General features: G+C 33.3%; 2 protein-coding genes across 3 annotated transcripts in view; both read left to right on the top strand.

Annotated features, from left to right (window-relative positions):
- rnf213b (ring finger protein 213b) overlaps positions 1 to 10458 on the top strand; it is a 41669-nt gene extending 31211 nt beyond the window's left edge. The window contains 10 exon segments of the mRNA XM_056469215.1: positions 17 to 253; positions 341 to 473; positions 569 to 652; positions 2390 to 2570; positions 2904 to 3105; positions 3214 to 3291; positions 5058 to 5255; positions 5339 to 5428; positions 6705 to 6880; positions 9996 to 10458. Of these exon segments, the coding sequence (XP_056325190.1) occupies positions 17 to 253; positions 341 to 473; positions 569 to 652; positions 2390 to 2570; positions 2904 to 3105; positions 3214 to 3291; positions 5058 to 5255; positions 5339 to 5428; positions 6705 to 6880; positions 9996 to 10131 (1515 nt within the window). The 3' untranslated portion in view covers positions 10132 to 10458.
- Positions 10459 to 12329: 1871 nt separating this feature from the next.
- cep131 (centrosomal protein 131) overlaps positions 12330 to 17618 on the top strand; it is a 44021-nt gene continuing 38732 nt past the window's right edge. For both annotated transcript variants that reach the window (XM_056469328.1, XM_056469327.1), the window contains exons 1-3: positions 12330 to 12459; positions 13856 to 14050; positions 16109 to 16203. In XM_056469328.1, coding sequence (XP_056325303.1) covers positions 13862 to 14050; positions 16109 to 16203 — 284 coding nt within the window. In that variant the 5' untranslated portion in view covers positions 12330 to 12459; positions 13856 to 13861. The remainder of the gene's footprint in view (positions 12460 to 13855; positions 14051 to 16108; positions 16204 to 17618) is intronic.

Below are 17618 nucleotides of genomic sequence, written 5' to 3'. Positions count from 1 at the left end.
TGCCTCTTGTTTTCAGAATTTGGACAGGGAATTAAACAGTGCACAGGATCTGATTGCAGCAGATAACAAACTTTCTAACAGTCCCCTAATGAAGGTGCTGAAAGGAGATCCTCAAAAAATGCTTCAACTCTCCACTAACTGTCCCACCGAGCACTCGGCCTTCTGGAGCCCATCATCTGTCCTTACGGTGGAAAGCATCTCTCAGCAAATAGACCAGACTCAAGCACCTCTGCTCACGCTTTTTGTCCAAAAGGTTTGTTCACTCAAGACATTCAACACAACAATCAGATTACAGAAGCTATGAATATGTTTTTATGTTGTATGTTTTTGCGTTCATCAGGTGCATTATATAAGACAGCTGGACTGTTTACCTGCTCTTGCAGCCCTGTTGTCTGATCTAATGAAAGTGCTTCCTCCAGGCTCTGAGACCCAGAACCACACCATCGCCTCACTGCTGCACTGTATTCCTGCAGGTCTGTCATACTCACTGATGGAGATACTGTAGATTGTTGATTGATTTATCAAGTATGTAACATTGCTGTGCTATAATTTGGGTTACTGAATATAGGCCACCAGAAGAAACTATTGTCAGAAAGAGTCGAGATATTCATGAAAGTGTGGAACCAACTCAGAATGGAAATATCTAGTAACGGTAAGTTGTTAGAAGTTTACATCTGTTATTTATGCGTGGTGATGTATGTATTCATATGTTGAATTATTAAGTATTATTACCCCCTTTTGGGATGTGACTGACAAGGTAAAAATAAAAAGATTCACTAAAAACAATGAAATCCATAAACTTTCATTGCTCATCTTTCACTGGCAGTAATAAAAAACTCATTAAATCCATTTTTAGCTGTTTGTAAATCTGGCCCATAAAGCCTTGTTCATGCCAAGCAAGATAAATTTAAAGATTCTAAAAATCATCCACAGTGTTAAAGAATAGCATAGTTTACACTACAACTACAATAATAAAGATACAGAGGAATGATATCGTCGGGATCATTTTTAGACCGTTTTTTTTCCAGTTGATGAAATATAAAATGCTGACCGCCAGTCAGAATCCATTGAAAATTTAAGGGCTCACGCAATTAAAAGATACTGTACAGATGACACTGTTAAGAAGTTCACTGCTTGATGTTCAGCCCTCTTTTAAAAGATTATTTAAAGAGAATGAATGTGGAAACAAATGGTTATACCATGGGAAATAATAATAATAAAAAAACATTGAAGTTATAAAAGTCATTCTGGAAAATTGAAATATAAACATAAAAGTACAGCAGGAATCCAGTGCTACTTTCTGGTTACAAGGGCAAATGCTGAATTAAAAGCATCATCTAAAAATAAAAAGATCATTATCATTCGTCTGTGTGGATGCAAATATCTCGTTTTCTTTTCAGCTTAGTCCCTTTATTAATCTGGGTTCACCACAGCGGAATGAACCGCCAACTTATCCAGCATATGTTTTATTCAGTGGATGCCCTTCCAGCTGCAACCCACCACTGGGAAACATTCATACACCCTCATTCACACACATACACCACGGACAATTTAGCTTACCCAATTCACCTATAAGCGCATGTCTTTGGGCTTATTGGGGAAACCGGAGCAACCGGAGGAAAACCACACCAACACGGGGAGAACATGCAAACTGCACACAGAAATGCCAACTGACCCAGCCGAGGCTCGAACTAGCGACCTTGTTGCTGTGAGGCAATCGTGCTACCCACTGCGCCATCGTGAACCCAGGACTCAAATATAATTATCGTTAAATTAAAATTTATCATTATCATGCTTGATGTGATCGGGCCTTCAGTCTTACAAATGAACTTAGATTTCTTAATAATAGCAAAGCATTACAATGTTCAAAATGGAAAACTTAGTACTCCATGTTCTAACTACACACGACAAGATTCCAGCCACAAGCAATTTGGCTGTCTGAACCAAATGCGACACGACGGAAACTTTTAAATACCAGCCAATCAGAATAGTGCACCACACTCCTATCAACATGGTAAGATTTATAATCTAGTGAATACATACTAAACTACATGCTGCTGCTTTCTATAGTATGAATTCAAACTCAGATTAGTAGCATTTAACACAGAATAAAGCACATAATCAGCTCCTGAGGTGATCATAATCATAGTAGTTTATGCTGTTGTTCAGTGGCTTTGCAGAAACAGAAATAGAGAAAAATTTAGAAATAGTTTCTAAAATAGAAATTTTGCGCATTGCCATTGCAGATGGTTAGGACAAAAACTAGTTTTAACATGGAAAAGATACCTTTATGTGCAGCATCGTGCTTAGTTAGGACACAGTGTTATACTGCCCACTGCACATTATTCAAAGCACATCGATAATCAGTTGAATTGTTTTGTTATTTCAGCTTCTTTGGGTTTGGATTCTACATATTGTGAAAAAGACATAACTAGCGAAAGCTCTGGCCAGTTTCTTTTCCCAAGTCGTAAAGGACCAGGTTCATGTCTCCATGCACTCATACATGTCCTCTCTGAGACCCACAACAGTCTTGTGCGGGAAGCCAGAAAACTCTGTCAGCAGGCAGACAGGTGTGTATTTGAGGATATATATCAGGATTTTATCTTGCTATTACTTTAGTACATAATTTTGGTCAGCAGTAATACTGGATAAAACCTATTCATTTTTGGTTAAGACATTAAAAAGAGAAATGAAATTAGACTGGATAAAGTCTGGTTATACTCTATTTATTGCATACCTGCTGTATAAAGTATTAATTTAGTACTAACCATAAACGTTTGAATGATTGTGCATTTTTACTGTACTGGATACGTCTATTCATATGGAAGAATATGTTTTAATATGTTTAAATGTGTTTCAACTTCTAAATAATACATATTAACTGGTTGCATTTTACTTTACAGTGACTATAAAGTGCCATTGGCTGCTCTATCTAAGAGCCAGCTTGCCCTGTGCCACCCAGAGAGAGAGTTTCTCCCCCTGGTGTTAGCAAACTGCCATTACACACTAGAGAAGGGTCAGCAGACAGTGAGCTCTTATGATCATCAGGGTATCGAGAGAGAGCTCAGCAGACGATTCTTTGCAGGCAAACCACGCATTCAAGGAGTGAGTCATTATTATATATAACTTTTTTTAAATCATACTTATGTTGTATATATGACTAGATACATCTGTTAGTTAAATTAAGAACTCATGATTAAACATTTCACGCAGGACAGTGAAAAATATCTGAGAAGACACCATCAGAATTTTAAAGAAGTCCTCAACGAGGTCAGAGCCAAAATACCTCAGGTAATTTTGTTTTGGAGTTTCTTTGTACTTTATTCATTTTGCTTCCTTGTTGATGGTGGCATATTTAAAGGATATTGAAAAAATAAAGACTAGTTGAAAAGTTCAGTTTTTTTTAGAATTACTGGACTTATTAGTTATGGGTTCGAATAAAGTGTTAATATTTGCTTCATTGTATGTGTCTGATAACCTTTCTTCTAGATTTCAAATAAAAATGTTGTCATTTAGACCTTTTTCCTTTTTTGATGATGTTTTCATTTGTTGTAATTAAAATTCAGGGTAATTCTAACTAAATCTGATTAGTTAACCCTTCTGAAGTGAAATCGTTGTTATTGTGTTGTCTAAAATTAATGTTAACATCTTAAAACATACCTTTGTAGTTTTAGTAATAGAATGTAATTATATATCTGATATATACACAGTTAAAGTGAGAATTATTAGCCCCCCTTTGAATTTTTTTCTCTTTTTTTAATATTTCCCAAATGATGTTAAACAGAGCAATTTTCATGGTATGTTTGATAATATTTTTTTCTTCTGGAGAAAGTCTTATTTGTTTTATTTCAACTAGAAAAAAGTAGTTTTTAACTTTTTAAACACCATTTTAAAGACAAAATTATAAGCCCCTTTAAGCTAATTTTTTTAATAGTCTACTGAACAAACCACTGAAATACAATAACTTGCCTAATTACCCTAAACCTCCCTAGTAAACCTATTTAACCTAGTTAACCCTTTAAATGTCACTTTAAGCTGCATAGAAGTGTCTTGAAAAATATCTAGTAAAACATTATGTACTGTCATCATGGCAAAGATAAAATAAATCAGTTATTAGAAATGAGTTATTAAAATTATTATGTTTAGAAATGTGTTGAAAAAAAATCTTTCTGTTAAACAAAAAACGGGGTAAAAAAATAAACAGGAGGCTAATAATTCAGGGGGGCTAATAATTCTGACTTCAACTGATTTATATATATAACTATTTATATATATACTGTGCTTGGCATAAATGAATACACCCCCTTTTGAGAAGCAATGTTTTTATCAATTTCTCAGTAAATATCACCAAAATTTTAACAAAACTTTTTTTATTAAACGGTTATATTCATTAAATTAAGAGTTTGGTCACCGAACAACTTTAGGAATAGAAAGATAATACATTTAAATACAAATGAGTTATTGCAAAATAAAATTTAAACTGCAAAAAAAATTTTTAATTCTTCAGATTTTTCCTGCTTATTAAAATGTTTTAAATATTTTTTGCCAACATAATAATTTAGGCATACTAATCTTTGGACTGAACTTGGTTTGGATAAAATATTATTATTTGCTGTATCGTATACAATTCTGATATCACTTCTTCTAGATTTCAAATACAAATGTGTGATTTAGACCTTTTTTTGATAATGTTTTTGTTAGTTGTAATTGAAATTTAGGGTAATTCCACTAAATATATATATATATATATATATATATATATATATATATATATATATATATATATATATATATATATATATATATATATATATATATATTTATATATTCCCACTGAAAACAGTGGGAAAGCCGTCCACATGGACATAAGCGGTCAGCTGGTAAGCGTGAAAAGGAATGGCGTCATGCTGCCCGTAACATTCATTTTCAAAACTAAATGCAGCCGTACGTACCTCTGGTTACATAATTCGCAACCTCCAGAAATGTATCTAGGGCTACATTTTCAGAATGAGTCTATGTTGTTTTTTTAATCCTTGTTTTTTCTGTTTTTTTGACAGAAACCACTAAAGGGCTCTGTGCTCAGCTCTATGAGATCAATGCTGCGTTCATTCACTGATGTGTGTGATGCAGTTTATGCCGTGGAGATTGGGCTTCGTTTCCTGGGTAAAACTGGAGGTGACCCTCAAGCTCTTCTGCTGTCCTATTTAATAGACTCCTTGAAAATGGACCAACACATCTCAAGCAAAATAGCTGAGGTGAGACAGGCATTTTAAATAGGGAAATTTAACCAAGCAGCTCCTTTGCTAACTACTTCAGTGTTGTGATTCCACACTTTCAGGCTTTAAAAGAGAACCGGCTTAGTCAGTGCGCAGCCACCTGGCAGCTCCTTACCTGCTGGAAGAGCGAACAGATGATGAGGAAAGGACAGGTAATTTCACTTTCAGTCTAATAAGACTAGTTGTTTTGAGACACATAGGTATTGGATAGTATTTTTAGATCTAAACTACATTCAGATTTCTAGCATTTTGTTTGCGTTTGATGTCTTTTGACAATACTTGGATCATTAACTGCAAATAAAGCAGAGATTACTGGAATATTACTGGAATATAATAAAATACTATTTTAAGTCTTTCAAATGTATCTCAAAAGCCAATTCTGAGCGTATTTTTTTCCATATCCATATTTATCTTTGTAATATAATGTATTCAATATATAAATATAATAAATGTACATAAATACATAAGTGTGTGTGTGTGTGTGTGTGGGAAATATACTATTCAAATGTGCAAGGTCAACAAGATGTTTTGTAAAGTAATTAATAGCAAATATGCATTATATTAATTAAAAATGAGAGCAAAGACATTTATTATGCTACAAAATGTTTACTTTTCAGTTAATACTGTTCTTTCTAACATTCTGTTCATTAATAAATTAATCAAAAATTCATCCATTTGCATATTAATGTACATTTAAAGGCACATATACTTATTACATGATCAGTGTTGACAAGTGATAAATTAATTAAAAATAATTTATTATATTTTAATCTTATAAAAATAGTAATATGTATCATAATAACATTATAATAATTAAATAATTAAAAGATTTTCATGCGCACCAAGCATCTTATAAGGATTTACTTTTAACATTTGTAATAATATTCCATAATATTACTGTGTTACTATATTTAGTTTGGTGTTTTGGCCACAAATGCAGCCTTAAAAAACATAAGAAACGTCTTACAAAAACATTAACAGTAGTTCAGACTTTGCAGTAGTTGAATGAATGACTTCAGTCAAAATAAAAGGTTTTCAAAGTGCATTCCTTTGTACAGGCAGCTAATTTCTAACCCCCCTCCTTCTGTTCAGCTATTTAGCCTGTCGATAAACTGACCCCATTAACACTAACCTCTGCTGACATCGTCTGATTGACCCCAAACAACAGAGAGAGGAGACTTACGAGAGTTATAAATCTTAAAGGGGAAAGTGCTGGTCAGAGTGTGCCACGCTTTAATAGGAGAGCGTGTTCTAAAACCAACACTTCAAAGCTCTGATTTTTCACAATAGTTGAACCATACATTTAAATTAAATGAGTTTATGTGATTAATTTCAGAACATGTTCATGTTTGCATCATCATTGCTCATGTAAGGTATATTGTGGTTGTTGTCATGTATTCAAATATAATCCCTTGCACAATGTTGTAGGATCCATTCCAACGACTGTTTAAAGAGTTCAGAGATGAGCTGACTTCAGAGGAAAGAAAGCATGTGAAGGTTTTCCTGGGGCTCACAGATGTTGATATTTTCTCTTTGGAGCTTCATGAGATCCTTCAGCTAAGGACCATCAGCACTGTGCCGGAAGGCTTCGCTCCACACTGGGAGTAAGAACTTATCTGATTTTTCAACACAATCCCACTGCAGTTCACTACTTTTTCATTTAGTGACTAATTTACTGATACGATCATGTTCTTACATTTTATTACAAACTGCTCACCTCCAAATTATTTTTAAGTTTAGGGGTACAACTCACTTTAACAATAGTACTTTTTCATACAAATTAAATCGTGTGAATTTGTATCCGTTTGCCGCTTTTCTTCCAATACATAATACAGATGCATTTTCTTGTAAAATCAGGCTGCATATTTTCCTTATTATTATTGTTATTATTTACTCCGCAGTCTAGCCATTTGGGATGCTGTCTTTTGAATTTGCCATTTGTAAGAGGTTTGACAAAGCAAACTGGCCACAAAAGGCAAAGTAGGCCTGACCATTTTTCACAGATGTCAGGGTTTTGTTTACCATACTTTTAAACTAATATTTAACATTTAAACATAATGCATTCAAAATCTGTATGTGATTTTCTTTTTCCCATTCTGTTTGGACCTGAAGAACATTAGCTAGTTAATGTGGGGGTATCACTTTATCACTTTATTTTGATGGTTCCCTTAACGCATTTTGTTGAATTTAGGCTACATTGCATCTGCATGCCAACTATTTCTCATCTGCTAGGTTGGGGTTAGGGTTTGTGTAAGTTGTTTTTTTGTTTTGTTGTTTTTTATAATCAGTTAAATGTCTGTTGAAGAAGCGCTATCAGCAGATATTAAGCAGAGTCTACTAATACTCAAATGAGAATTAATTGTCTTGTACAGTGGGTGACACTTCAAAAGGACCATTTCCGCCATAAGTGCCATCACCGTCGCACTGAAGGATTAAGAATGTTTTTAGGTGTAACAGCAGTTTGCGACTACGTCGACAGGGGGCACAAAGAGACGGAATGCGAATGGACAGAAATATACAGTAGCTGTAATTACCCTGCTTCTTGTAAATTAAGATGAAATAAGGAAATAAAGCATTACAATTGCTTCATTAATCATTAAATTATAACAAGCTTTATTATTATTGTAAACTTGTTAAGTGCAATGAGGATTCATTTTGGAAATTAAAACTGTAGTTGCAATAAAACTTTCATCAAAATGTGCAATAGGGACCATCAAAATAAAGTCTTGCCAATGTGGGAAACATCTTTTGAATGCTTTTACAATGTTATTACAATATCTACACTTTTACACGAAATATGAACAAAACAAAAATGTATGAATCAAATATAAATGGCAAAATATCTTGCATGTATGTATATATATTTATATATACAGTTGAAGTCAGAATTATTAGCCCCCCTGCATTATTACCCCCTCACCCCTTTTATATTTTTCCTCAATTTCTGTTTAAAGGAGAGATTTTTTTCAACACATTTCTAAACATAATAGTTTTAATAACTCATCTCTAATAACTGATTCATTTTATCTTTGTCATGATGACAGTAAATAATATTTGACTAGATATTTTTTCAAGGCACTTTTATGCAGCTTAAAGTGACATTTAAAGGCTTAACTAGGTTAATTAGGTTAACTAGGCAGGTTAGGCTAATTAGGCAAGTTATTGTATAACAATGATTTGTTCTGTAGACTCAAAAAAGCCCAAAGGGGCTAATAGTTTTGACCTTAAAATGGATTTAAAAAAATTAAAAAATGTTTTGTTCTAGCCGAAATAAAACAAAAGACTTTCTCCAGAAGAAAAATAATATCAGACATACTGTGAAAATTTTCTTGCTCTGTTAAACATCATTTGGGAAATATTTAAAAAAGAAAAAAAAAATTCAAAGGGGGGCTAATAATTCTGACTTCAACTTTGTGTGTGTGTGTATATATATAAATATATATATATACACACACATACACACTACAGTTAAAGTGCAGACCTGCATATTAATTTATAAAATAAACAACAACATGGTACTCTGAAAAGTTTTCAAGCAAAATCAAAAAATTTGAATGTTTATCAATACAATTTAGTGCCAAAAGTTAAGTATGGGACAAGTTTTTAACTTCAACTTCACTAATTCTTCATTTCAAAAGGACCCAAATGCATTGAGTATAATATGATGTTATATTATATTAGTGCGTGGAAAGTATCACAAAATAAACCTTCACATGATGCTCAGGACCCTGACGCAAAGCAATAATGACTGTATATTTATATTGGCTAAGCATAAAATAAATATTAAATAAATGTTGGTGTCACAGTGGCACAGTAGGTAGCACGACTGCCTCGGAGCAAGAAGGTCCCTGGTTCAAGCCTCAGCTGGATCAGTTGGCAATTCTGTGTGGCGTTTGCATGTTCTCCCCATGTTGTCGTGGGTTTCCTCCGGGTGTCCCGGTTTCCCCCACAGTCCAAACATTTGCACTATAGGTGAATTGGGTAAGCTAAATTGTCCGTATGTGTTTGAATGAGTGTGTATGGATGTTTCCCAGTACTGGGTTGCAGCTGGAAGGGCATCCGCTGCATTAAACATATGCTGGATAAGTTGGCAGTTCATTCAGCTGTGGCGACCCCAGATTAATAAAGGGACTAAGCCGAAAAGAAAAAGAATGAATGAATAAAACAAAATGAACTTGCAAAAAAACATTTGTAATAATAAGAAAAGCTACGAAATAATTACACACATTTGAAAATAAATTGATGGGAGAAAAATCAAGAAAATATCCTCCTTGTGATTGAAAGCGTCAATCCTGTCTTATACACTTACACAATCATTGCTGATTATTCTCAAAATAAAAAGGTCAGAAAATGTTCTGGCATCCAAAGCAAATACACCAGGCATTCAGTACCAATTACTACAACACAAACAGACATAAGGGCCTTTCACGCTTTTACCCAGATCAGCCACTTTAAATCACAACAGTGCAAAATCCCCCATATCTAGTCATTCCCCGGAGACCTGTGGGCTTTCAGACCCAAGAGAGGCACACTTTGACCCCTCCAGGCTCCCATCTGTCAGTGTGCCCTGCTCTGGTCACCTACTGAGCAGGCAGCTGGTCAGAAAGAAAAGGAATGCGTGTGCTGAGAACAATGGAATTAATCTAGTGCTAACTGTTGATCCTAAAGCATGGCACTGAACAGTCTTCCTGCTTTCTCTTTCTGTGCTCCACCAAACAGCATCAGGTATACCATGGAGCTTCATTTGGAGGAGAAGGACATCACTTCTTTTCCAGGTCTAGACAGTCTTCCGGAGGAAATTACTTTGGCTAAAGCTGCGGAAATCTGGAGGCTTGCAGTGCAGTTCAAACACTGAGATATACTTGAGCTTAAATTAATTATGCTAATGTGATGTTGCCTTAAAATTATAGTTTTATGAATGAGCACAGTAGATTTTCCTTGTTTGTTTTTTATTGTAAATCCAGTAATAATCCAAAATAATGTAAGTATTTAGGACTTCAGATTTGTCCTTAAATTGTTGAGCACTTTATTGTTTGAAGACTTGCATGAATAGTTGATTTAGGGATTATTGATAATTAATTGAACAATACTGTAATATTGTAATGCTTTGTGTCATTTAATATGCTCCATTCCATTTTTTTTTTCAATAATCAGGGCCAAATAAAGTTGTACGATTGATTAATACAGCATTTACAGTATTTAGTATTCTTGCACACACATTAGCACACACAGAAAAATATTTAAATGCAATAGTTAATTTGGAAAATAAATATAAGCTCATTATTTATCTTAGTTTACGTCAATTCTAATGTTAATTCTTTATTATTGTATGGAACTGAGCTAACATGAACTAACAACTCAAATCTGTATAACATTAATGAAGTTTTGTAATAAGTTAATTCCTCTTTATAATAATTTGAAAAGAGTTTTGAACTCAGTGTTTAAGGTACTGAGTTAATTAAGTACCTCATTACTTCAACTTAAATGGAGCAAGTTCGCAGTACTCATAGATTAGTTTAACTCAAATGATTTGCAATCGGTTTCCTCAAACAGTTTGAGTTGCCTTAACTTATTGGGTTTTACAGTGGGTTTAAGTTCTCTTCATACTCAAATTGCTTCATTTACTCAAATGAATTAAGTTCACAGTACTCATTAGGATTTATTTTTGAACTTAAATGGTTTGTTGTAATCGGCTTCCTCAAACAGTTGAGTTACCTTAACTTTTTGGGTTTAAGGTGATAGGGGGTCAATTTCAGTTCTTGTTACAATTCTAATTGTAAATATATTATATATACTTATAATATATATATATGTGTGTGTGTATAGCAACATTAAAAAATACATTACTATAATTAGTGTATTTATGTCACATTTCAGACCCGTAGCCAGGTCTGGTTTGGGTGGTTTGGTAGACCCACCCTCACTGACAAATGTCCAGAATTTGTCCAATGAGCTCATTTGTTCTATTTTGACTGCTATGCCATCAAAAAAGTAAAAAAAAAAAAAAGCCCATCGAAAAAGACTTTAAGAGTTAATCAGATGTTGAAAATGCACTCAATTATTTTTCAAGAGTCCAACATCCAGCTGTGCAAGAAAACATCTGACATAAGCAAAGTCATCTTTCGCTACTGTTTTTTTTATTCTTAAAAGAAAACATGACCACTAAAAAAGTGTGATGCACCAAAAGTGGCCCCTATTAAAATCAATTTGAATATTATTTTGGCTATTGTTGTTATCCATTAATTTTCAATTTTTTTTATTTATTTATTTATTTTATTTATTTACAATAAAGGCTAGAAAAATTGTAAAGCTCTACATTATTATTATTATTATTATTATTGTTATTATTATTATTCAAATGGCCAAATTCTGACTTAAAACTCCAGTTTGTTATTCGCCTAATAAATTACAACAGGCTACAGTTTTGAGTGCAAAACGTTTTCCTAATTATATATATATATATATATATATATATATATATTTATATATATATATATATATATATATATATATATATATATATATATATATATATATATATAAATATATATTAATAGTAATAGTAATAAATGTATTAAAATACTATTTGTCATATTTCTAATTCTAAATATTTAGGAAATATATTTGGTACATCAAAAAGTGTGGTCATGATGAACATCCAACTGGCTAAATCAGCTAAAAATTGTGCTTTAAATGTCACTTAACTTTAAATTCAGTATTTAAATATCATAATTAAATAGAAAATGATGCGAATAACTGCCAAAAGTTCCAGAACCACTACCCCTATCACCAGGCTGGCTACCTGCCTGCGTTTAAACTCCATTATAACACGTAATCTTTAATAATTTACCTTAGTAACGTTATATCAAACTGACACCACATCTGCCGCCAGTACAACACGCCTACCAACCTTGCCTTTTCGTCAGGCCTCCTTCAGCTTTTAGCCTGAAAGACACACAAACAGCCAATCAGATCACCAGGTCTCGCAGAGCTCCACCAATCAACACTGTGGATGGGCGGAGCTACTGTGTGTTTTCTGGTTGCCAATGAGAAGAGAAGAAGATGTTTCACTGTGGAGTTGGAGACAGATGAGAAATCACTGTCAGACGCTCCAAACGGGAATAACGACGCTCTTATTTGAATAAAGACAGTTTCTTCATCTAATGTGGACTATTTAGAGGAGGTAAGCAATAGATTGACGGTTCAATTCTGTCGTATTAATCGTGTTTATCATGCTAAGCCAACAAGAAGTGGTGCAAGAAAGACAGTTTCGCCATAGCTGAACCAAGTCAATGCAATTTTATGCTTCTATACAGTAACTATTTATTTAAACAGTGCTTTTATTATTTGCACATTTCACAAATGCAATGTACAGCGTAATGTCATACGTCTGGTTTGAGCCTCCATTGGAGGCCTTTGGGTTTAAATATCTTTGTTTTTATATGTTTAAGCTGCATGATAAAGACCTAACGTTAGACTGTCAAACTGAGATTTCTTCATGTGCAGTTCCATATTTAGCTCATTTTCAATACACCTAAAGAATTGATAAACTATCAAAGCCTGTGTGATGGACAGTGTTGATGCTTTGAACGAGTTACCATAGAAACCCACTTGTGCATGACTTTAGTTTTGCAGCTCAGCAACATTTCTTACAGTATGTTGACATTTTTTTACAATATGTATACATTTTTTGTAAATTGTGATGATTAAATGGTCACCTAATATAGAAATATAAGGAAATAAGATATTCATTGTGATTTACAGGACTGCAAAAGAGATTGAAAGTGTTCAGCTCAAATATAATTTGCAACAATTTATTTTATGGTGACCTTGATACATGTGTAATTACTATAGTAATAACAAAAATTATACATTATTACATGCTACCTACCCTAAACATAACCCTCATCCGTATTCTAATCATAGTGTAAGTGCTTGTAGTAGTTAATTAAATTGCTCATCACTTAAATGTGTAGTTGAACTGTGACCATTAAGTGCTTATATATGTAAATAATAACTAGGACCAGACAGAATCTGCAGACATTTTTTGCTATTTCTGTGCAGAAAATTGTAAAAAAAAAAAAAAACTGTGGATTTATGCAAAATGATTTTGGGCGTATCGTAACTAAAAACTTAATATGTTGAATAAAAAAATAATACATTTTTACTTTTATTTAATGTTTACAATGCAAATCAGCAAGTTTACCATACAATATATCTACCATATATCTACTAAAAGACAGAAATTATTAATTTACAAACTGTATTGTTAGTAAATCATGAACATTTTCATATTAGTCAGTAATATTACTGAAATTAATTTTAAAGTTGAATAAGTATAAATTTACACACAACTAAAAAAATAGACTCGATGGGCTGAAAATCTGCAGATTTCTGCGCACACAGGTTCCATGTGGGACTACTAATAACTAATTCTAGTTATAATGCTGTGCCAAAATACTTATTTGCTAACTGATAGAGATTAGGAATAACATGGAAATTAATCCAGCATTACCTGTGGTTGCATTTACTGTTTGTTTATTTGTTTTTAACTGAACAGAATCTTCTTTGTCTTTTAGTTTAAGATGCATACAACCCGCAGTCCTTCCGCATCCATCCAGGCAGGAGCAGCTGGAGACACACTGGACCTCAGTTTAAATGGCTCTCAGCTCACAATGGGCCGCAGACCGAGCAGCGCTTCTCCTGGAAAACACTTCTCTCGATCCATATCTGTGTCCGTGGCATACGACGGCCGAGGCAAGCGAAACACATTGGTGAGTCTGTCGAAGCACATCAGAGTGGTACAAGCAAGAATGTCATGCTGTATTAAGGCTTAAGAGGGGAATATTATTGTGTGTTTTCATTGAGTATGTTTACATGGACACCGATAATCGGATTTTAATAAGATTAAAACAATACTCAGATTAAGAGTCTACCATGTAAACGGGCATTTTTAATTACCTTAATCCGATTAAGGTCATAATCGAACTAAACCGAAATCGAATTAAGACGTAGAGTATGCCGATTTTGCATTATTGAAGTGCAGTACAGGCAGTAAACACCTTAATCAAACTATTACCATCGTGTAGGATTTTCACCGCGTTTTGTGACAGGATAGGCTATACACACACGGCTGTTTGACGCTATTCTCTGCACCTACCGAGTCAGTGAAGGACCACAGACACCTGCATTGTGAAATGCTGAGTTTTTCTTCCCAGACTCGCCTCCAATATCTCGTTTGTCACAGGTGGGGGTGGGGGGTGGGGTGCATGAAATGTTCTCGAATGAAAGTGAAAGTGCTAAACTGCAGTTAAAGTCAACAAACTAAAAATAAAACACCCGAAATTACATGAAACTTCGGAGGAAATGTGTATTGCGCAGTGAAGCAGTGACGTTAATCGAATTATGTGCTGTAAAATGCGATCGTGAAAGGAACATTCAAAAAGTAACTCATGTAACACCATAATCATATTGTTGTCTTATTCAGATTAGGGCAAAAAAAAAGATTACTGATGTCTATGTAAATGTAGTCAATGTCACTATTGAGACACTCATAGATTGAATAATATTGGTCTGTCTACACAACCATTTTCAATTGGAGACTTGCATTTGTCTTTAACACAACTTTTATGTTATGCATGTTGTTGTCTTCTCCATTTGAAGCCGTTTACACTTGGTATTAAGATGTGTTTTTGTTGCTCTCAAACCACAAATGGACAATAATCGATACACATGAAAACAGGGTCTGAAACAATCCGAACATAACCACTTTTGACTATTTCCAGAGGTAGTTGAATGTCCATTTAGTTACTGTTAATATTTTGTTTTATATATGAGTTAAAGATAAGGCATCCCATTTTTTGGGCTGCTTCAAAATAATTTACAGATTTACTAATTATGCTTTTTATGTGGAACACAAATGGGGAATACTTCCATTGCTGTTGTTACTATTGGACAGTACATGTTTTGTTTTACATTACATTCACATTTGAATATTTCTGGGTTTGGGTTTAAATCAAATAATACAATGTAATAGATGCAGGCACTGAGCAAAATAAAATAATATAAAATTAATTTAAATAAAAAATTAAATTAAAATACAATAAAATATAAAGTTCTGACCACATTATCTTTGGCTCAGTGAAAGAAAATTTTAATACATTTTTTTTTGTCAAAGTTAATGCAGCTGAATTCATCACATAAGTTACATAAGAATTATTACATTTTTAGGACGTGTTGTTGAAGCGGAAAATTGTTAGTTTGGCTTGAAGGCAAAAAAAATCTTGATTCTATTATAAACCCACAGCGTTTGATGTAGTGTTGCAGCTATCAGAGCATTAAAAAGCTTGTTTTCTATGTATAGTTTTTCTGTTGTCTCCTTTTGTGTTTATAAGATAATTCTGCAAGCTTTTTTTAGCAATATTAAATTTAAAAATTGTCTCATTCATAGACCATCTACACAAAGAAATCATGAAAGTGGACAAAAGAGTCGAATTAAAATGCAAAGTGAAAATGTGTCTCCCTTATCTACTGCTGATCTGATCAACCGAAATGCCTGTTAATAACAAGTATAAACAAGCCCTGTAGAGGCTTTTTACTGAAATAAATAATCTCAAATTTTGTCAACACTTATGCATTATCAGTTCACATTTTCACAAAGAAAATACAGAAATTAATGTAATGTACTTGATATTGTGCTGTCTGGACTCCAAATAGCAGATATAATTGTTTATCTCTTAGTCTTAATTGCACTTTTATTTGAGAGAAGCTCTTGGTGTTAGTTTTCAGCAGGCGTAGTTTTCTAACTGTTTTGCACTCTCTGTTGTTGGCAGACTGATGCTGGATTGGGAAGCTCACGGGCAATTAAGAACCTGCGTCGATCTAACAGCACCACACAGGTGAACCAGCAGGCCAACACAAGCCTCAGGTACGTGACCATCTGTCTTTCCTTTGCATGCCATTTTAAAGTTTACCTCTTCTGTCATTGATGCAAGTGCATCTCACGAAAACTGCCAAGAAGTCATCAGTTTTAATTGCTCATTTTTGTCGTTTATTTTAGGGTCTTTTTTAAGGTTTTTAGTAGGGCTGCACATTATATCGTTTCAGCATCGATATCGCAATGTGATCATTCACAGTAGTCACATCGCAGTATATGCAATGTTGAGTTTGTATTATAATTGATCACTTGCATGTGTTTTTGATGCCTGTGATTGTATAATGATTTTTAAAACGTTCAGGTATAGGAAATTGTACCATTTGTGACCTTAACTTTGGATTACTTTTTTTAAATGATTATTATTTTTATCATTCAGTTACTCTACTTGAATACTGTTAAAATGATAAAAAAAACGATAAAAATGTTTTATTTCAATTGTATCTTTTTCTTGATTATATTTGTAGATTGTTAAGCATGAAAATACTCACAACACATGCAAATACAGAAATGCACTGCAAGTAGCACAGACGACAACGAAAACATGTCGGGGGACCCCAAAAACTTTATACAGTATTTATTAGATTTTATGGAGATGCAAATAATAAACTTTGATTCATCAATCTCTGACTAAACACAGGCATGAAAATACTCACAACACATGCAAATACAGAAACGTAATGCAAGTAGCACAGACAATAACGAAAATGTGTTGGTGGACCCCAAAAATTGTATAGGTTGTTTATTAGGTTTATGGAGATGCACTCCCTCTGCAGAATCATCCCAATTGATCTAACATTATAAATTCTTTCCAAATAGAGATATTAAGTCATCTGGTGAAATAGGATTCATGTCGCGTTAGGTTTTTCCAATATCGTACAGCCCTAATTTTTTGTTTTTTTTAACATTGATTTGTCTCTATTAGTTGTTGTAAGGTTTGTAGTTCTTATTAATTGTTTTAATTTAAGATTGACTTTATTTATTTTATGTTTTCATTATTCACAATTTTTGATTTCAGTTGACATTAAGCTTTTGTTTTATTTTATTATTTTAGTTTCAAGTTCTATCATTACATTAGAGTTAATGCTGATTCAATTTTAGATCACAAAAAACAATATTCTTTAATAATGTTTTTTAAAAATTTGCTGAGAATTTATTGTAAAAATAAAAATGTTAAGAAACACAACGGTTTTTCTAAATGGTCCTAAAATCAGACTTTACATAAAATATAATTTATTTCTTTTCAATTTTTAATGAAATACGAATATGTTGTTGTGAGATTCACCCATCATCATATGCCAGCTGTCCTATTCAGACCTTGATAATGGACTATCCTCAAGGGACAAGAGTGAGGGGTTTGCTGATAACTTCTTCAACATGTATGATTTTTAGAAAGCAACGATGGCATG

This window comes from Danio aesculapii, chromosome 12 (assembly GCF_903798145.1).
Source record: "Danio aesculapii chromosome 12, fDanAes4.1, whole genome shotgun sequence".
Taxonomy (NCBI): domain Eukaryota; kingdom Metazoa; phylum Chordata; class Actinopteri; order Cypriniformes; family Danionidae; genus Danio; species Danio aesculapii.
This window is presented reverse-complemented; position numbering and strand designations above follow the sequence as displayed.